The 22,058-nt window shown below is 37.4% G+C and overlaps 1 protein-coding gene across 1 annotated transcript in view; it reads right to left on the bottom strand.

Moving 5' to 3' along the window:
• Positions 1–3,754: 3,754 nt before the first annotated feature.
• ATOSA (atos homolog A) overlaps positions 3,755–22,058 on the bottom strand; it is a 26,194-nt gene continuing 7,890 nt past the window's right edge. The window contains exons 3-13 of the mRNA XM_029086340.1: positions 21,367–21,551; positions 20,302–20,504; positions 19,718–19,843; positions 17,593–19,444; positions 16,974–17,090; positions 15,945–16,024; positions 15,053–15,161; positions 14,094–14,252; positions 12,169–12,237; positions 11,127–11,326; positions 3,755–5,009 (exon numbers count right to left, since the gene is read on the bottom strand). Of these exons, the coding sequence (XP_028942173.1) occupies positions 4,856–5,009; positions 11,127–11,326; positions 12,169–12,237; positions 14,094–14,252; positions 15,053–15,161; positions 15,945–16,024; positions 16,974–17,090; positions 17,593–19,444; positions 19,718–19,843; positions 20,302–20,504; positions 21,367–21,551 (3,254 nt within the window). The 3' untranslated portion in view covers positions 3,755–4,855. The remainder of the gene's footprint in view (positions 5,010–11,126; positions 11,327–12,168; positions 12,238–14,093; positions 14,253–15,052; positions 15,162–15,944; positions 16,025–16,973; positions 17,091–17,592; positions 19,445–19,717; positions 19,844–20,301; positions 20,505–21,366; positions 21,552–22,058) is intronic.

The following is a 22,058-nucleotide window of genomic DNA, read 5'->3' as shown; positions in this document are numbered from 1 at the left end:
TTCTTCCCTCCCCATCTACTTTCACTGTCTGGTTCTTGGCAGAACAATAACCTCCCTTAGAGTCTCTTTCAGAACATGAAAGAGGGGTTTAAACAGATCACCATTAATAAATCTTTAGGGGTCCCTAAATATGGGGATTATGTGAACAAGGTACAGATTTTACTTAATATTCAGTTAAGTGAGTGTATACTGCAGCTTTTCCTATACAAAACATCTTTTCCTGTTATCTTACACTGCTTTCCCATGATTTTGACCTCCAGCCCTCCCACTGCACTGTATCGCCTGTGTTCAGCAGTTTTTTTGGCTCTGGCTGAGAACCAGCACATGCTGTCCACCCTGCAGACCCAGCACGTACCTGAGCACAGCTCAGGGAGGATGGACAACGACAGGCAGGCTTTGTGTGTTTAAGGTCCAGAAGACAGACTGAGAGAGGTCAGAGAAGGCTCTCGATCAAAACAGAAGCTGTAAAGTCTACAGTTTTGCCACAGTTGAATTTTACTAAAAGCCCCACAGACCAGTAGTTGGAAGCATTTTTTTTGAGCAACTGAGAGATTCATCCAGAGACCAGGATTGTGAATGTGGGAATTCAAGGCATGTGCATATCCCTCGTTCAAGAAGGGACAGAGCAGGGCAGATTACACAGGAAAATCATAGAAGCCACTAGTGAGTACTTTTTTCCTAATGATAGAAAAAGCAGTGATAATGGTGAGCATGCCACATTTGCTTGTAGCAAAACCGGGGAGAAATGGTCTGAAGGTGTAAAAAACAGAACACACACAAAAATTATCATTAAAAGGGTGAAGTTCATCATAGATTTTGAAAAGAAGCAGAACAAAGCAGCAGTGACAGCAGATGAGTGCAAATTTCAGGAATTTCTTTCAAATCTCTTAGGAAATTAATGTGAGGGAAAATACAGTTTTGAGGATTCAGCAGTTCCTTAATAAAATGATTTGTTTAAGGGAACAAGTGTAAATTATACAGTGCAGAGGAAGCATGGGAAGTAAATTAAGAACCTCAGGAAAAGCACAGGTTCTTCAATGGCCTCAAATACAAGAAAGCAGCATATAGAAACTAGGTCAGCTTTTTAAGGATGTGCACCTAAAGCAGATCATGAAGACAAAAGGGCGTAGAATTATTACTGAAATTACTGAACAAACCCTGTAAAGACCAAAGGATTTAATGTTTCTTTTGCTGAAGATATATTGTTTGATCAAGATAGCTCGTGTAACAAATGGAATATAACCTCAAGCTGGAATACGAAGATATTAGTTTATAGGATACTTGAATTGGTTCTTTTTTTTCCTTATCTGGTAAATGTTTTCAATTTGGATTAAAAATAATCCTTGTCAGTTCAGAGAACCAACTGAAGCAATCCCCAATCAATTAGTGGCCATCTATATAGGAACCTGTAGAAAATGAATCAGTTTCCAGGAGACTGATAGCTTGGCCATTTTTCTGAATTTAAATAGGAATAAGGGAAGGGCAGAATACAAGCTATATAATTAAGCTGTCTAATCAATAATTACCTGAGAAATCATCTACAATAAGCACTCAAAAAACTGAGTAGCTGAACATGAATTCACAATTAAGAAGGGTTTAATGCAATCGTATTTATTTAATGAACAAGAAACAGACCGTGTTGAGAAGTGGGTGAAGGTGGCTGAAGTTCCAGATGCCTTCTGGCATTAATAAGGCTTCTGACACTTCTCCATGCAAATTAGGGAAACTAAACTAGATGGCACTTTAATGTGGTGGATTCAAGTTTTTGTTGGAAATGCTGTGTTTAGCAGGGTTTCACAAGGGGCTTGCTTCCCAGGGCCGATATTGCTCATCGCTTTCATTGGTGACCCAGATAATGTATTATGAATTTTATTAATATTAGCAATTGCACTAAGTAAGAAGCTACAAGAACACTGGAAAATAATTTCAATTCAGATTCAAACAGAAGATCAGATACAAAATCCTGGCTAGTGAGAGAATGAGGTTCAATAATGCAGGAGAGCTACCAGATTGGGAACAAGCAGGTAGGACACCTCTGTTATACTAGATAACAAGGCGAATGGAAGTTGACATCTTCAATTACTGAAAAATCAAGTATTTTAATGGGATGTACGAAGAGGACTTTAATCCATAAGACTTATCAACCAATCCTTCTAGTCTAATTGGCACGAAGAGGCCCTGCTTGGGATGCTGTGTCCAGCTTGAGGCACTTCCAGACAGATTCAGACCAAAAGAAGAAAGCAGAGAGCCAGAATGATGACAAGTGCGGGAAACAATCTACAAGGTAAGGCTTCCTGAAAAGTCTGGGGTTGTCTTACATACAGAAAACAAGATTGAGAAGGGAGATACAAGAACCAAATTGTTTGCTTGTAGTGAAAAGGCCAAGTAGTATTTGACTTCAACTGCAGCAAGATTTTGTTGGACATTATAAACAGCTTTCTCGTAACAAGTGTAGTTTAACACTGGAAGAGATTACTTGGAGCATCCATCACTGGGGGCCCTCATAAACTACTCAAATATTTATCAAAAGTAATTGTATATTATTTAGCCTATTGAGGAGTAAAGAGAAGAAGCAAATTAGTCTAGTCTAATTTCTTAACCTAAGTATAGAAGGTCATGTGGAATTCAGTTCATATTTTAGGAACATTCAGCATTTCTTCAGGTGTGTCCCTAATGTAAAGTGGTAACAGATTAAGCTGTAAATAGAGAATGATTTAGTTAAATCAGTGTTGTGCATGGATAATCTAAGGTCACTTTCATTCTGAATCCATACAGGGACTGTGTAGTCTGACTATTTAAGTCAATACAAATTTGTTTCCTAGACATGACTTGTAGTGATCACATAGTCAAAATCCACACTTTGCTGTTCAAAACAAATTAATATATTACTCTGAAGGGAGAAAAGGATAGTTTGACGAAGTAATTTAAAGTTATCAAGATACAAACATACAAACATTGCATATTGTCAGTGCAAAATAAAAGACTAATCTACTACAGGCAAATTGTGACTTTTCATTAAAACTGTGTCCTTTTCACATACTTTTTTTTCATCAGGTGTGCAAGCAGATGTGCACCATGACACAATAAGTATTTTGAGGATACATGCTGTTTGCTTATGACTCAATAGTAGCTACAAATAAACTAGGACACATTCTTATTCTGCTAGTCAAGATCCTAGTTCTGTACACAGTACAACTGCAGCTGTATTTGACTCTTCTGCTACCAAACAAAAACTTCTCTCAGTTTTACAGGGCACACAAATGACTAGAAACTACAATCTCTTTCTGCGCAGTTTTTCCCAAGTCTCTATAAATAAATACTAGCTAACCTTTGAAAGCCTAGTGTAACAGAGGGGAAAATACTGCTGAAGTGGGGAATGGACTCAGTAATATCTGAGCTTTGCCCTTTTGTAGCAAAAGTCATTTGAATGTACAAGATAGTTGATAAGTAACGTCCGGATAGTCTGGTCTCCCTTACTTTCCCTGGAGGACTTCCTGGAGATTTCACGATACACTGACTTCTCCTCTCATCTAAGAGCAATGCTGAATATACAAGATGCACGATCATTCTTTCTCCAGAGTCTTCATCAGATAAGTGTGTTATATTCCCAAATATGAAGGTCACCTTTCATATTACTGACACTCTGAAAACCTACAGCCGTGTAAAGAAAAACATACAAACCAAGGGAAGACAGCTGAGAAACTCAGATATTCAGCAAACATTGTAATGTGCCTTATTAAATATATACCTCAAATATCATCAAATGCTTCTAACTTTATTTCTCTCAGTTACACAGCTTAACACTTAGCATAAACTGTTTATCTGACTGTGTTTTGTTTCAGGAATACATGTATATATTGGAAAATATTTATATGCCCAATGTAGCATTTCTAGTAAAACTTCCTATGGCCACCTAGTGGCCTAAATGGAAATGATCTATTAAAAATATTTAGGATTACATGAAGATCCTCCTTATCTAAAAATAAACCAAAAAGTACAAGTTTCATAGCTTTTGCATATATTTAAGATATAAATACTATTTTGCTTGCACAGTACATCCTTTAACACAATCTGAGAAATCAAATGGGAGAGGGTACGAATTTTAGGTGAGAAAAACTAATAACAGAAAGCAAAATTAAAATGGCCCTTGAGGAAAGAAAGAAACTGAGGGATCAAAATATGAATAGAACAAATTATCTGAATGCATGAGTAAGTAAATAAACAATCTGCACTATGGTTGCAAGTGTTTTTAAATCAGTAATGTGAGGAAAAACAGGAAAAGGGTACCACTAAATAGAAAAAAAGAAGAAAGGTAAATGCTTGCATAGTATGAAATGTTATGGAAATTCATCTCTTGTCCCCATTTTCAATAACTTAAATGAATATCACTTAAAACATCACACAGATTAAAGACATCTGTATATATTTCAGATTTCAATATTAATGCCAAAAATACATAGTATGATTTTACATAGGATTTATGCTACATTAGAACACTAAAGACAAACATCACTTGAGTATTAAATGAAACATTAAATATTAAATAACTGAAAAATAAAATAAAAAGTGTAAACACTAAACTAACTTGGGAATTTGCTATTGCAACACATCCAATGAAGTGGTTTTAAACAGTACAAAAAGATTAGATTTAAGTATGTTTCCAGTCTACTTGGAATACACAAAGCTCATTCCAGAAGCCTTTTAAAAACTGGTCCAGGATCACATAAGAACCTTCTCTCTCTTCAGCGCTATTTTCATTCCTTTACAGATTTAACTTTATATTGTCACCTCTACCAATCTTCACTTGTAAGGAGTAATCAACAGTAAAACAAATACTTTAGTTTGCCGTTGTTTGCTAGCATCTTGGTGAAAACTGAGGATTTGTTGGAGATTCAGTGTAAGATTTGAGTTCATATGCAGCGCCGCTATCAACTTCCATGGATTTCCGAGAGAATAGGAGCCTTACATCTCTGTGGAGGTAGATCTTTCCAGATTTAGAACTCTGGAACCTGAAAAGATACAAATATCTGTATTATCTAAACCAAAAGATTAATCTTTAAATATTATTAAATTAAATGCATTTCTTTAAGCGATTAAAGATAAAAAAAAAATTTGAACATACAAAATTGGTCAGTTAAAATGAAAGAAGAAAGAATAACCTAACAATTTAAATCTACTTTGTTTCCTTTAGCATTTAAAGGTTCTGTTCCTAATCACCAGTGTAGTGCACAGCTTTGAAAGTGGTATGGAATATTTGACGTTCACGCTGCAATTATGTACGACGAAGATTAAAGTCTTCAGCAACCTGAAATGCTGAAAGTGCTCTTCAGTGAACACTCCTGAAAATGCCCAAAGGGTGGCCTAAGCACACACAAAAGGGAAGGTTCAAGTATCAACAAAAGCATATGTATATATCAAATGTCTATTTCAGTGCTGGCTGCCATACAGACAGATTTCATTGCTCTCTTTATGAATGTACCAGCAAGGAGCTTACTACTTGCCAAATTTACTACTTTAAACTTACTAAGTTTACTATTTTACCACATGCCAAATTCAAGTCCAACTCAAGAAGCAGTAGGTATGGGAATCTCTGCAGGCAGACAGAAAAAAGTTTTTCACACAGAATACGGAGCTATTTCAAAGAGACTATAGTTCACTGGCCCACTCACCAAAGTAAACTGTAGCCAATTCCTGGGCCCATTTATCTTTTGTCCTGTGGCTAAACAGCCTAATTCAGGTCCTCCAAACCTGCCAGGAATGTGCCAGTTCCGCTTTCCCTGAGATTTAACAACTCTATATAGAGACGAGATCTGCATTTCAGAGAACCATTCTATAGTCTTCATCTGGCAGAACTCCTTAATTTCCTTCCCTCAACCAGGAAAGGCAGGAGAGCCTAAGGAGCATTTCTTGTGGCAACTGAACTTAACATCACTATCACTATGGTGTAATAGTTTCACAGGGTTAGCCCTTGGCCAGCAGCCAACACAGCCGTGCACCTACTTCCCCCCTACCCCCAGGGAAAAGGGGACAGGATTGGGGGGGCCAGGATAAGGAGACTTGTAGGTTGAGATAAAAACAGTTTAATAATAGAAATAAAAGAAAACTTAAAATAAAACTAATATTAAAACAGTAGTGATAATGATAACAGTAATAAAATATACAAAAGAGTGATGCGCAGTGCTATGGCTCACCACCCACTGATAAGCCCGGCCTGCTCCCAGATAACGATCCTGGAGGAGTGACAATCCCGAACCAAAACCGCAATCCCAGAAGAACAAGAGCCCGAGTGAAAGCCAGAGAGAATCACCCCGACTTCCGGTCAGCCCCAGTTAATATACTAAACATGATATGATATGGAATATCTCATTGGCACGTCCAAATGCCAGTTTTGGGGTTTGCTATTCACTGCGCTTCTCCCTCCCAGTCCCAGTGCAGCTGTGAACCAGCCAAACACGATGGCCTCGAGCTCCAGCAGCAATTAATAACATCAGTACTGTTATCAACATTCCTCTTATAACAAGTCTTACACTGAAACTGAAACACAGTTATTCTAATTACTAAGAAGAAAATTAACTCTATCCTAGCAAAACCAGGACACATGGTAAGGGATAAAAGCTATTGCTACTGTAATAGAAACAGAAAAGCTATTACTATTATGACAAAATGATATAATTATAAATGCTGATTAAGTACTGCACACTGTATTATCACATGTATTACAATTTGCACAGGTTTTTAATAAGCATTTACTTATTGACCCTCCTGAAGCAAAAGTAGTATCTCTAGAATAAACCTAGCCACAATCAGACTGAAGTTCTGAGAGGCTGGAGAAAACAGACAACTACAGAAGATCCCTCAAGGTTTCATTGTTTGGGGCAGGCAGGTTGTAGAAATGGATTCTGTGTCACCGTTTCGTTTAGATGAGTGATGCAGAATAGTTTGTAGTTGTCCCCACAGCCCAACAAAGGAAAATCTGCTCTCCTAGACACAGCTGTCAAGGGCATTAAATGGAGCAGGGTCCAGCAGAATGCTCCGACTGGCTCCCACAGAGCTCACATCCATCCCTATTTATTTGCTCGGTGCTGTCAGTGTGAAAGCCCTTTACCTGGTAGGCAAACGGGAGAAGATACTACCTTAAGAGAAGACTCTGGAGGAGAGCACAAGAAGGAAGAGTGAAAGAGGCAAGGGACAAACTGAACACCACAAACAGTTAATTTTAGCTCATAAAACATTTTAAAATGAAAAAAAAAAAAATTGAAAGATCTTTTGCAGCAAAAGTAAGATTGAAATTAATATAGAATTGATAGATCTAGTTATCAAAGTACTATCATGAAGTAGAGCTCAAATCCCATTTTACACATGGATCTATCAGAAAATAATTAGCAAGGTCTATTTTAAACTTCTCAAGCTTACTATTTTCTATTAGTGAGGATCCAGCAAAGGATTCTCTTTGCCCAGTGAATAACACTCCCTGGAACGTGGCTTTTCTGAGCATGACATTTCACAAAGATTGAAGGAGAATGTGTGGGAAACAGTAGAGTTCAGGGGTTTCTTCTCATCTCTGCTTCCATCACCAATTTTTTTTCTTTGAGAAGTGTTTATCATAGTAATTGGGATTTAGAAATGTTGCTTTTCATACATGCAAAAACATTGCAATAATCAAGAGACAGCCATTACATACACCCTTGCAGGGTGGCCAGGATGGGACTGGCTCCAGAGCTGTGGCAGCTCCAGTAGTTTTGTGTAAAGGAATTAAGAAGATCACAACAGAGGTCTATTGACAGACGGTGTCCTAGGAACAGTATCAACAGACAAATAGAAGAAGGCTTAAAAACACAAATATCAGGTGAGCTAGAAAGTCTGTCAGAGGAAAGAAAGTGATAAACATTAGTGAAGAAATGACAAACACAAGCACAAAGGCCATCAAAATTCACAATGAACAGAGTAAGCCACAGAAACACGATATAGCAAGGTGATCACAAAAACATATGCAGGAAGACATGTTTTGCAAGTGGAAAAGACTATACAACACAATCCATAAAATCTGTAAGTAAATTCATTAGGACGAGCATACAAATTTCTAGATCAGGAAAAATGCTGAGAGATCAGATAGATCAAAAAGCAACTAGTAAATCTTCCACCAATAAATGGAATAATATGCCACATTAGGAAAATAGTTTTTTTAAAAAAGTTTCTCAACACCTTGAGGATCCTCATCACTCACTGGTTTTACAACCAGTTTCAAGCTTACCCACCTAGCCTTTACTAACAACCCCTGTCCAGCTGTTAAGCAACAACAATTATGCTCCATGCAATTAAAAGAGGCAATATGTCAGTAAGTAAAGTTGTTGACCAGGCTTTAAAAACTTGAAAAATGCTGAGCTGTGGCCAGGTTAACTGTTTAATTGCCTTTTATAGGGGTGCCAGAATGTGACCTAGAAAACCTATGGATGGTCATCACCCTCACAGCACTGGGCGGAAATGAGGTGTGAGCAGGGCTGGATTCACAGCTCTTATGCTCATGTAAATTTAATTACAATGCAAAAATCACTGTTTCACATGCAACAAAAAATATATCCCCAAAGCGTCAAGAAATGACTTAAACTGCAGGTGCAAGTCTTGGTTTTCTTATAGTGAATAAAGCTCTTCTGTCCATGTATGCTACATTCTGTATCTGTAGCTGTGGGTACAAATACCATCTAATGGCACACTGAACAGTATCTCAGACATACGAAACAGCAGGCAGAAGCTGCACACACAATAAATCTGACACTTTAAAAGAGTGTTGTAGAAAATCTGGCCACCAACATTAAGTTCCAGACCTATGCAAGCATTTTTGCTGAATTACCACTTGAAAAGAAGCTTTCATAATGTGAGTGCTGACAACAGTGATTAAGGCCTCGCAAGCAGATGCGACCACAATGCAGCTTACTGCTGGTGACTTCATTTGTTTTTTTGAACAAAATTTCAACATGTAAGCTTAAGATGCTTGTTTACAACAACGACTGCAACTAAAACTAAAAGGCTGTTCTAAGCCAACTTGAGTAACAAAAAAAATCTTAATAGTTTAAATTTTTTAGGTCTGTATGTAAGTTTTCAGTAAAATGGGTCTGAAGAAACATTGTTGCTTTTAAAAGCTTTAAAATCAACTTACATATGAATTAATATACTACTAAGACTTTTTAAGATCTCCTAATGAAAATCTATCTCTAGTAAAGAAGGCTACTAGATTGACAACTGAGCCTTTTGTAAAATCTGGAGTACTCTGTATAATAAACCTCAAGACAGATCAACATAAACTACTGTCTATTTCAAGGAGTTGTGCAGTTCTTCCATTATAAAACAGGACTCGGTGTCTGGATTCATCTCTGAAGCAAAAAACTTTGGGCATACTCTGCAGGTATTCACTTTACAAAGTAAGCAGCTGCTAAGCATCATAATTATCGGTTTGTTTTTCCAGACAGAAATTGATGCATTTCCAATTACACATTATAAATCCATGAGTTGATCCCTACCAGAGGTCTGGGAGCTGAGCTAAATTGTACATGTATTTCAAAACTAGAAGCATCAGAACTTCTACATTTCTGTCTCTCAGCAGGTATCAGAAATAGGAAGCTCATGAAAGAAGACTTCTGGCTATAAAAGACAACAGAGAAGAAAGCAGATTTGCCCTCAAATCGAAGTAATTATTGGGTCTGCCTACAACAAATTTATGAACTACATTAAAGTGGAAACTGAAAGGGGACACAAGTCTACTACTCTTCATGCTCGTATGCCAGACCTGGTTGGCCACAGATTTTTGCCCACGTCTACAGCTGATGCATGTCCCCAGTTACTCTGCATTAGCTAGATCAACATTACAAGTGAATAGAGCCTTTTATTTGGGCTACACACTCTTTTTCAGAATTTACCCTAGAAGATGATTTTTAGAAGGTGGTTAAGTTAGAGATGACAACTTAGTGTGGCCTGAAAGGATGAATCTCAGTCCAAGCTAAAATTCAGAATGAAAACACAGGTCAACAGCCTCATGGTAATGCTATTTTCACACTCCAGTAAACAAACCAACACGCATTTTTTATGACTGTCAATTTTCATTTAATGGGAAAGCTTGGCCTGGAATCACTGCCCTACACAAAGTTGTATTCCAAAAGTCTGCTAGGTAGAAATCAATGCCACTGAACAGGGAAAATAGTACATACCAGAAGTAATTCTACAACAAGTTAAAGAGAAAAGTGCAAGAGATTTTATTTTCTCCTGCTTGCTCCCTTCAAAATGTCAGCCACAGTCAAGTTTCCTAGTGCTGCAACGAAAGCACTGGGTCATCACGGTGTGATCACATGGTTTGTTTACTACAGCAATGCAGGCAAAAGTCTGCAAACTGCAGGACAGAGTATATCCATCAGTCCTCCTTGTTTCAAACTGGAGTCTCTAGAACAGAGCAGCAGCACAGTATCTGATTTCAGGCAGTGCTTTGTAAATCTTTTAAGGAAGATTGTGTGAATATTTTATAAAGTGAAAGGCATTATCAGTGGTATTGCATAAAAACCCAAGTATTTACATTTTTACCACTAAACACTGTATTTTTAGGAGTAAGTCAGAATGCTTTTCACATTACAAACTATTCTGGTGAAGAGGCATGTGTGTAGGACACTGGGCTCCTTCTTTACGTTGATCCTTAGTTTTGGCTTTTGCTCATGTAACATCCACTCTCACTATTTCCTGTAACCTCAAAAAAAGTACATTGATCCAGCCAGGACTAAAGCTCTCTTGCTAAGAAAAGAATTAAACTTTACAAGACTATATAAAATACTTCAATGCCAAGAAAGAGCTTTATATTTTAACTTTCTTTCTCCCAAGCAGAATCCAAATTATTTATTATTTATTATTTGTTTCTCCCAAGCAGAATCCAAATTATTTATTAGCTCTTCTTCCTCTACTGTCTAGCTTAAAGACCAAGTTGAAAGCATTCTTTTTAAAAAACAAGTCTGCCTACAGAAAGGCTGGCAGGGAAAGAAGCCATGAGATACATTTTGGCAGGTACTTGTTTTTTGTGTTTTTGGTTAGTTGGTTTGGGGGGGTTTTTTTTGTTGGTTTGTTTTGTTGGTTGGTAACTCTGAGGAGCTCACCTCAGATGTATGAGGTAGCGTAGTAGCCTTTCTTCAGTCTGTTGACTATTTTCTTTATTGACAGTTCTCTTGATTTCTCGTCTCACAGGAACAGAAAAGGTTCTTTGCCGTAGGAATGTTTGATGATTAGCTGGCATTTCTCTCAAGTCATAGATCACCACAAACATCTTCACCACAGTTTTGTTAGGGTTAAATAAGGTCTGAAAAGACACAGTTCAATACAATACTCTTTAGAGATGACAAATTTTTAAAAAAACCCACCAAACTCCACCTGCCAAAATAATCACCATCCTCTATGCACTTTGTCCCCGTGCTATACAGAAACATTTGTGCAAAAACACTGTGCAGTTTTTCTGTTTGTCAACACTTCAGCTACTAGCAATTCTCATTTTTTAAATATAATACTAAACACAACCTAATCTGAATGAAACACTAGTATATGACTACTATTACTTTGCTAATCTGCATCCTCATTTTTGCTTATTTTCCCAGTCAGCTTTTTGTCTACGCTGTTTTCAAGACATAATATGGTCACAGGAAGCACAGTGGTGGGCTCCACTTTCAAACCTGAAATTACCAATGTGTTACCCTGGACTGGGTTCTTAAAAGAAAGAAAGAGGCAAATCATTGGTTCTAAGCAATGACTGTGATTTACTTTCTGATTTTATTACAAAAAATAGGTGGCATTAAAATGTTACAAAATTTAGATACAACTGAGCATTTAATCCCTTTAGAAGGATTTCAGAATTTGGATTGTGGCCTAATTACTTCTTCATTACTTCTTTAAAGCCATGGTATCCCCAACTATTCTGAATCTTCAGTAACTGATTTGAAGTCTCTTCACAGCACAGATGAGTTCAAAGGTTGGGAGTCTTTTTTGTCCCACAAATTACACACAGATTTCTACTTTGAATAACTACAGTACCTACAGAGATGCACACTTCCACTGCTAGCTTCATGCTCACTCCAATAACCTCATTTCCTCTGCATGACTTTCTTGATATTAGTGGTTTCAAGGCACCCGTATCTGCTGAGTACGTACCACTTGTATTGTTCCTGAAGGCGGTACCCGATAACCCCTTTTACCAAGGGACTCTAAAGTAATTACACCCTAGGAAAAAAAAAAAGAAAGACACACATTTAGTTCAACAGGGAGAGATATAAACAAATCAAAGCGTTCTATTCATGTAACTGTATTTATTCAAAAATAATCATTAATGTACAAAAACTAAAATAGAGAATGCAATGTATTTAAGATTCTAACAATCAACAGTAGGGGCCTTACAGATACTTTGGCAGATCATTAAAAGCTGTACAATAAGGGATATGTTCTCCTCTTGAAACAAGACTCAAGTTTCCACATCTTCAAACTAGCAGGCAGGGAGCTATGGCAAAATAGACCTTCCTTTTCAAAACAGCTTGTAAGTTAAAATGGAAGACGTGTCTTCTCCTTTCCATTTTTATATCACCTACAATTGCACCAATAATGCTTCCAATCTCATAGAATTAATTTCTGCTTTTCAAAGGCAGCAGATGCACTTAATCTTCCATTCTAATCCCAACTTTAGTGATGATGACATCTGCTTTTGTACCAGCTGGGATCTACATAGCATCTGAGTGTCCCACATGGCGCTGTGACACCGCTGAGGCCACCCTTAGCGCACACAGTTGGTTAACCTGCAGTGCACAACTGTTGCACCCCACTGCACTGGACTTAAAAAAAAGTATCCAAACAAACAAACAAAAAAAGACCCCAGAGCAGAGAAACTAGCTATAGAAACAGAAACAATGTTTCTGATGATGGAGGCACAATACAAATGTTGAATTAATCCTGGGAGACTCAGCCATAACAGCATGTTTAGAGCATGTGGAAAAGCCTGAAACAATGAAACCCAGCTAGGAAAATAAGCAATGTAACTTTAACCATTTGAGGAATATCAGAATTCCCTCACCGCCTGGAAAATAACACAAAATAATCTAGAAAGATGAAAGCAAAACAATAGATACTTCTTTGCAGTGGTTAAAGACATATACAAGTTTAAACCCAACTTATTACTCAAACTTAACTTGCAAAGCCATTTCATTTTCTAAATACTTTTAAAAACAGGTGGTCAGAAATATGGTCAGTGCTATGAATTTAAAATCTAAATATTGGGACAATCAATCAGATGTTCAATGCTTTACTTATAAGTTTAAACAGACTACGTACCATATTTTAGCCAGACATACACATATAAAAACCTCTAAAAATTAGATCTGTCACCCAGATAACACTGAGGTTCCTTAACAGGCATTCAGAACAAATCTAGCTGTCTGATTCAATGCTAGCATACAAGACACCTTTTGCTTTTTACAAGGAAGCACTTTTAGACATCCAAAAAACGTGCTGTCCTTGTAGCAATGCAGAACAGAATTAGCATACAGATACTGAGAACACAAATACAGTGTCAGTGCGAACATCAAACCATGCAGCTTGTGAGAGTGCCACGTGCCACGCTATCTTAGACAACATTTGCTTTAAAAGAAAGGGCTGAATAACTTCTGAGTCTAAGGTCTTCATCAGCAGTTGTACCTTGGCCTGCATCTAAGCCACTTGTTGGCAGAGTGGTTAGTTGCCCAGGGCAGCTGCTTGTTGGGTCAACAAAATGTATCCCATTAAGTCCAGCTATTACCTCACTGCCTATTTTAAGTTAGATGGATAAAAAGAGATGATGGGGGTTGATGACTCCAGGGTGGAGGGAGACAAATATGTTCAATATGCTAAGATAAGAGCAGTTGGGACAGTGGGGCAGATCAATGGTAAGAAAAGCACTAGTCAGGGAAAGGAAGAAGGAACAGAACATAAGCAGTTGAAAATAACCCAAGTCCCTGCAAATCCCCACTTCCTGAACCCTCTACTCACCCAGCTCTTGTTCTTCACCTCCACCTATCAGAATTTATTTAAAATAAATCCAACCACGCACTTACCATGTAAGGAGAGGGTGCATTATCATCTGAAACGCTGTAGAATGACACTTCAACCGGCAGAGTCATGTGCGTGGGACAAAAGACTCCACTTGCTCCCACTTCTGCTGTGAAACCCTCCACGACACCAAGTGGGTCTAAGCGAAAATTCAGGACAGACTCCTGAAAAACAAGACATGTACAGCTTAGGTTGGGAATGCCTCAAATAAAATACAGCAAAACTAAGCAAACAAGGAAACAAGTTTATATAAGAACTTGGGTCTTCCATAAGGTGACCTGCCAAAAATCAACACTGAGGCAAAAATTATGATGAACATTGGAACATTCAGCAAGACGATAGTGGTTCAAGAGAAAGCATCATCCAAATGCAGTGTTCATACTACTGAAACTGGTGCAAAAGCCCATAGAGAATTTTATTGCAACATGATTTTCCTTGATATATACTATCTGAAAAAAATAATAACCTAGAATCTGTAATTTTCCTCAACATGCTCACTCCATATTTCACAAATACAGAGTACAATACAACCTGTTAGCACACTAGCTACGTGAAGTGAAAAAGCTGGTGGCTATACTTCAAATACATTCTGTTTACTACACTGATTTAACATGGCTTTTTGTGACATGTTAAGTAGACTTTAAGAGTGAAAATGTAAATCCTTTTTTCTAGGTATATACATTATCAACATGAAAAATTACAGGTTGTTAAATCTCATTCAAGTCAACAGAACACCTCCTAACGAGCATAGTGGAAAATAAAAGTTATAAGCAACTCATTGTATCTGAATCTCTGAGGCAGATGATGTCTGGGGTGTGAATTATGTGCCGGGGTGTGAATTATGTGCCTTTACGGCTGAAAATTAAAACAAATTTTATTCAATTTAATTATGAACTTTTATATTATAATCAGGTTGGAAGAAGAATATAAAAATACCACAAGAATTCTAAAGAATATGCAATACCTCAAAGTTTCCCAGAAGGCTAAGACTTGTTACTGGTGGAGCACTAGAACTTAGAAATGGTTTCCCATGGCTCTCTGGATCACTGTCTCTGTTTATACATTGTTGTGGGCTATTTAAAAAAAAATAAAAGAGAGAAAAAATATAAAAGATAAAACACATTTGCTTTTGTCTTCTGGGTATAAACAGCTCTAGAAAGAATTGTTTCCTTAATGTATTACAAAATGTTGTCCTAAAAAAAGTAACAGTTGAACATCGCCTGTTAATACTTTAGCAAAGTTAACTGAAAAAATACTTTCCCAAGTTTTACATTACAAGGGATCAAGACAATAAAAATTTAGGTTGTTTATTAACTCCATTAGTAGGAACCAAAGTATCAGATTATTTTATCTTGTATGCATATATTTTTGTCTCACATCCTGAAGTTTCCAACATAAAACTACCATACTAAAAGCTGTTTATGTTATGTGTATTAATGTATGAAAGGTCACGGTCAGTCCCTTTTAAAAGTTCTCTGAACAAGTTAAGGCAAAATGTTTAACCTGTTCAACACTAAGAATAAAACATAACACAAAATTAACACTGATTTGAAGAATAATCAACAATTACTATCTTTTTCTGTTTGAAAATTCAAGTGTATCTTTACAACATACCTATCCCTGCACAGGACAGAATTCATCCCAGCAGCAGCTCTTGAACCATGGTTATATCCGAGTCGAGCTAACCTGGAGACCCCTAGGGCAACTTGGCTGCCAAGCCTTATTTCAAAATAAGGACTCTTCTGAAAGGCACCCACCTTTTGTCTTTGCTAACATGCTTTGTTGGTGCATAGAGGTATATATATACACTATGTCTCCCCAAAAATTCTTAAAAGTTTCCAGTAAATAAAACATACCTTCTTGCAGACAGACATTTCAGCTGCAGCAGTGATGAATCCAAATCAAAGCACCCAGACTGTGTTTTTCTTTGAGGAACCTCAAGAGGGAAAGAAGATGCTAATTTGAAAACTACCTCTAGTAAGGACAATTTTGCCAAGTAAGCTCAAGTTTGACAAGAATTTTCAGTACATTACAAAATTATAAAAACAGAGCAGAAGAGAGTAATACCTATACATTTTAAATTAATTATAAATCTAAAATTCTTAATGACAAGACTGTAAATTCTGATTAACAGAAAGTACTTAAATAAAGACTCATTCAAGAGTCTGATGTCTTTTTGGAACAATAAAGAACATTACTAATAAACAGGCTGTAATAATTTCCATCCAAGTTCCCTGAAAATATGATAATCTTTACAAGCACTGAAGAATAAAACATGCTATGTGTTGATTACAGAACACCACTACTTCAGCAGTTTTAATTGGGACTGCCTTTTTCTTTGAAACTCCCAACAACCTACCAAGAACTATAATACTTCTCCAGTGTCCTTCTGTCTTATCACAGCAGCTTTGCACCACTTAGTCATTCAATGACATCTCTGATTGCTGAAGAATATACAGTACAAACTGTTCATAGAAACAAAAGCTTTGGAATAATAGGCAATCAGGTATTAATAACTCACACAAAAATGCTTAAATGACAAAATATGATAGCTTACACTAATCTTCAAAATCCTTTCTTTTGTGCTCTAAAATAGCAACAAAGCATTTTTGGCGATAGAATTTTCTAATGTCACCTTTTGTTAATCTTGATAGGATCTCAGCAACTACCTTTTTAGTATTTTCTTTTCCAGAATTATTTTTCAACTTCATTTGAATGTTAACTCTCAAATTTCCACATGCAAGAGCATTCACTCTGACACTGAATGTAAACACACACACTTCACCTAGGTAATTTGTCAAATTTTCTACCATACACAAGATTAAAAGAACAACATACTTCCTTTCTCATTTAAGAGATAAGTTATAATTTCAACAATAACTTACGGGACTTGAAAGCAGAGGCAATCCAGTTCTGGGATGAAAAGCCTTGGTTGAAGTTCCATCCAAGGATCGAAAATTATGTTTCCGCCATATATTTGTGTGTTTCAGAGACGGGGTTTTCTGTCAGCAAAACAAATTTACTGAAGATATCAATGGCCTATCATAGTAATACTTTGCTTGCTGTAACAGAGAAGACTCCTGAACCAGATGGATCTGCATCACACTAGCATATTATGAAATATTCAATATAAATTCCCCTTGACTCCATCTACAATCACAGAGACTGCTTATTAATGATCACATACCATATTCAGACACTGGTATATTTATAAAAAGATAGGATGCCTAACTGCCAATGGAAACTATCATTCATAACACTAGCACCATGAGCAGAACAAGACAATGTTCTTCTCAATGTTAAATTATAATTAAGAAGATATGGGGGAAGCACTACCAGTCAAATGTTACTTCCGACCACCAAGAAGACAACAGTAACATGCCGCTTCCTACAGCTTGAAGTCAGGCTTAAATTCCTCTTCATATTGGTCCTTAGCACATAGAGGATAAAAGATATCTGACTAAGAGCAGCTATAGGAATTGGTCTTTTCCTCCATGTATTTACCTGTACATCTGGGTTCTTCAGCCACTCATATTTAACTACGCCATCTTCTGTAGGTTTCTTCTGAGAAGTGCTTTGGAAATCAAGGCCTATTGGGTCTTCATTCTCATCATGTGCAGTTTTTGTTTTGTCTTGTTTGGTTTTGTTTTTGAAATTATCATGATCTTTATTTAAATAATTTTCAATACTAATAAGCTGAGTATTTTGCTCATAAATATTTGGGGTTTTTGAGTCTTTATCTAAACACTTGAGCTCATTTTTGTGCAAAGAGTCAGATACTTGTATCACAGTTGCTTTTTTTGTACCTTCAAGTATTCTGCATTTATCCACGTGTAAATTGTTAAAACTGTCCATGCCATTGTTCTCACTAACAACTGTTCTTTCTTTAAGTGTATTTGTGCAAATCTGTTCATCAGTGATGCTGAAATTCGAACACTGTTTAATTCTATTGGTTATCTGGTCTTTCTGTGCATGGCCGCAATGTATCATTTCCAATTTATCTGGCAATTCAGATTTGTTTTCTTTAGTACATGATGATGATGTGTGAATGCTACTAAATGCATGAGAAGTTTTATTTGAACTCTGATGAAATGCATTTCGGACAGCTTCACTGGGTTTTGCTAAAACCAATTTTCTTCTTGCTTGGAGTTTCAGAGAAGCTTTCAATTCTCCATCAAACCTAGAAGGACTGATTGGAGTATCGGGTGTCTTCATCCTTGACTTACTGCTGTCTTTTAACAAAGACAAATCAGTTTTAGCAAAAGAAACAGAAGACGTTTCCTTGCCTTTCTTCAGCAAATTTTCATCTTCATATGTACTTCGGAAAATTTTTGAAGTAACTGGGCTATTCTCATGCACTTTGAATGGACGCCCAGTAACATGAGAAGTAGCTGGATCACAATGAATCAAGTGTTGGGCAATCCTTGCTATCACCTCCTGCCGCTCCTGGAGCAGAGAATCGATCAGGGGATTACTCTCTCCTGCTGACTGACGGCCAAAGTGGCTCACTGGAACATGGGAACTGAGCAGTGGGATCTCTGGTATTGCTCTAGTTTTACCTTCACCACCATCTTCTTGTCCTGCATTGTCTAAGTTGGCAATAGAAACGGGGGAGGTTTCCTTGCCTTTCCTTGGCAAGTTTTCGTCTTCGTAAGTACTCCGAAAAGCTTTTGGTGTAGCTGAGCTGTTTTCATGCACATTGAATGGACGTCCAGCAACAACTGGTGAAGTAGCTGGATCACAGTGAATCAAGTGCTGAGCAATTCTTGCGATGACTTCTTGTCGCTCTTGAAGTAAAGAGCCTATCAAAGGATTGGTTTCTCCCGTGGACTGATGAGAGCAATGACTATTTGAAACACGGGAATCAACTAGAGAAAAGGATTTAAAAGTTCTGACAGGCGTTTCATGAGATTGTGCCTTATTGTCTGCTGTAGCATTATAGCACTGAACTTTAGATTGCGATGCCCCAAAGTCAGATCCAAGTCCATTAGATGGATAAAGCTTTAAGTTTCTGATAGATGTAGTAAATTCAGGTGTCTTTTTTCCATTAAGTAGGCCTTCAGGTGTCATTGACCATGACTGTTTCCCACAGAAGCGCTGCGGACTGGAGGTACTGCATTGCTGTGCTGCACTGGAATCGCTGTGCTGATGTACCTTACGCTCTTGCATTTGCTTTTCATAAAAGCTAAGGTTGGTGTGAATACTACAGGTCAAAACTGGGTAGTTCGATTGTCTGGGCAAGGACTGGACGCTGACTCTCAAGGCCACACTGTGAGAAACATTAGGAACAGGAAATACATGCTCAGTTGGTGTCTGTGAGAACGTCCATTGCAAGTCCACATCTGCAGCGCTCACCCTGAAACAATACAGAAGGGTATTTATGGAACTATCTAAATGAAGAGTCTTTAATTATCTACTTCATAACACAAATGTCTAAGAAAAAGCACTAGAGACACCAGCAACTGCTGTAATTTGCAAAGTATACAAATTCTTTACAGCCACCAAAGTACTGGGCCAACAACGTGGCACCTTCTGAAAGCAAACAGGAAAACAGGAGGGAAGAATGGTTTTAAGACAAGTTGCAACAACCCGTGAACAGCAAACGTGTTCTTTTCCATCCCAGACGTACCTGTACAGAATGTTTCGGGGAACAGCACCATGTGAAACGCTCAGCCACGCACTCAGCTGAGAGAAGAAAACAAAAGAGCGAACAGCCAATAAAAGGGTCTTCTCTTCAATAAATCGATCTCCACTCCTAAAATGTATTAAGAGAAACACATGGATGTTGGTAAGGATACCCGCAGAGAACTATTAGAACTAGAACTAGGACATTTTCAGATCTTCATGCTGAAAATAAAACACAGCTGAATGAAGCAAAACAACTAAACTCCTCAAACATTTTGAAGATTACAGAACTCAATTTATTTTTATCCACATAATAATTTATACAATTTAATATGACAAATAACGTACAAAAATGACCTTTCTCAGCAGGAGCATTTAATATTCTACAGTGCACAATGTGTACTGCAGAAAGTGTGAGTGCAGGAAGACTAAGATTAAAAGATGCTTAGATTTCAATAGTAAATAGTGGTTTTCTTACATCAGTGTTCATGGCAAAGGGCCAGTTCACAACCTCTAACCGATTACTTTAAGGACTTTAATATAACAAGATTCTTGCAACTATCAGCTAATCCTAATTATCCAACTTACTGTCGAGGAACTGGCTCCAAAATCCACCTTTCTAACAGCAATGCATCTTGTTTGATTGCAGGATCATTTAAATCATTCCCCTCAGTGGTGGGCCCTTCATCACTATAGCAACAGTCTGGAAGTAGCATCACTTCTACCATGATTGGCATGTTATTCTTCCACAGTAGCATAACCTCAGATCTGGTTCGCCTGGCTTGACGACACTGAGGTAAAGAAAAAACGTCAACATATGCAAGCCATAAGAATACTAGCCAGATTTAAACCTGCTTTAAAAATATGTTCCAAAGTACTGGAAAAGGTTAAGGGTCAAATTCTGTAAGCTAGTTTTCAACAAATCAGAGATAAAATTCCAGATTACTAAGTGAAAAATAATTAACAATTATAAATCAGGGCTGCCATTTGAGAAATTTCTGTAGAAAATTAAAAGAGCTCATAAAAATACATTTCTCCAACCACTATACTTTGCTACCTTGTATCCTCTTGGATAGACACTCAAGCAATATCTTTATACATTCTGTGTCTTGGAGTGGGCTAACTTCTGCAAGAATAACAACTTAAATTTACACAGTACTTAGGAACTTTTACTTGAGAGATGGGACGCTCCAACCTTACTCCCAAATAGACTAGCTAGATTTGATGTGCTTGTGTTTTTTGGATCAGCAGCTTTTCAAGAATACTCAGAAAAGCAAAAAGTTAGGCAAGTCAGCCTACATTTTCTAAAAAAACCAACCAAACAAAAAACCCCAAAAAACCCCAACCAACCAGATCAAGAATGCTAAGTATAGCACTCACCATTTGCATAATAAAGACTCAAATAGGTACTGCATTCAGGTAGTCGTGCAGAATTTCATGTTCAAGGATAAAAGGCTTAATGATCTCTCATTTTAAGGACAGATCTATTATTAGTACAACACTGAATTACATACTTGTTTAAACATGGGACTCACAGAAGACAATTGTTATTCATGCTTAACTGTGAATCTACCGTGGGATTCTCAGCTGACTTTAATCATGGTAGCAGGGACGCAGGTCATGCTACTTAAAATGAAATGGGTACCATCATACCTGAGCCAGTTTGTCGCTGCATTCATGCTTAGTTGTTGGTGGCTGACTTGATTGTGCCGGTGGGCAATGAAAGCCCTCTGTTCTGCCCTTGATAGAATACTCGGGCGTTCGACCTTCGGTGATCAACAAGGCCAAGGAGACCAAGAACTCCTCAGCTTCATACTCAAAGTATTCATCCAAAGTATCTGTCATTTCAAAAGACAAAATTTAATGACATCTGTTGTATTACAAGGTTTCAACTGTTGGTTCTCCCTGTAGTTTGTTTCAATTTACACTTAAAATAAGAGCTATGGGAAATGGATCTTTGTATCAGACGGACTTCACTCCCCATAAGGCCCAAGTTACTGTACCACCACAAGACATCTCTCCTCATCTCATAACATTGTAATTACAAGCAGACAAAATTATAAATACTCTAAAGAAAACTTAACATAGTAACTGGTCAACGCACCAGATTTCAGCAGTGCTGAGAAACAAATGTTTGTGTTGTGAACCACAGCTGGATCACAGATTCTCTAGAAGAAAAGAAGTTTCCTGGGCTCTAGTGAGAGGAATCTGATGCCAGTACGACTTGGCATCATTAGTATCATGTGACAGACAGAAAGAGAAGCCACAATAAATCAAAAATACATTAAAATTGAATAAGAAAAAAAATAGATTTACTTCTATTAGGCAAAAGTGGGACACAGTGT

The sequence above is a fragment of the Antrostomus carolinensis genome, unplaced genomic scaffold (genome assembly GCF_000700745.2).
Source record: "Antrostomus carolinensis isolate BGI_N321 unplaced genomic scaffold, ASM70074v2 scaffold9918, whole genome shotgun sequence".
In the NCBI taxonomy this organism is placed as follows: Eukaryota; Metazoa; Chordata; class Aves; order Caprimulgiformes; family Caprimulgidae; genus Antrostomus; species Antrostomus carolinensis.
This window is presented reverse-complemented; position numbering and strand designations above follow the sequence as displayed.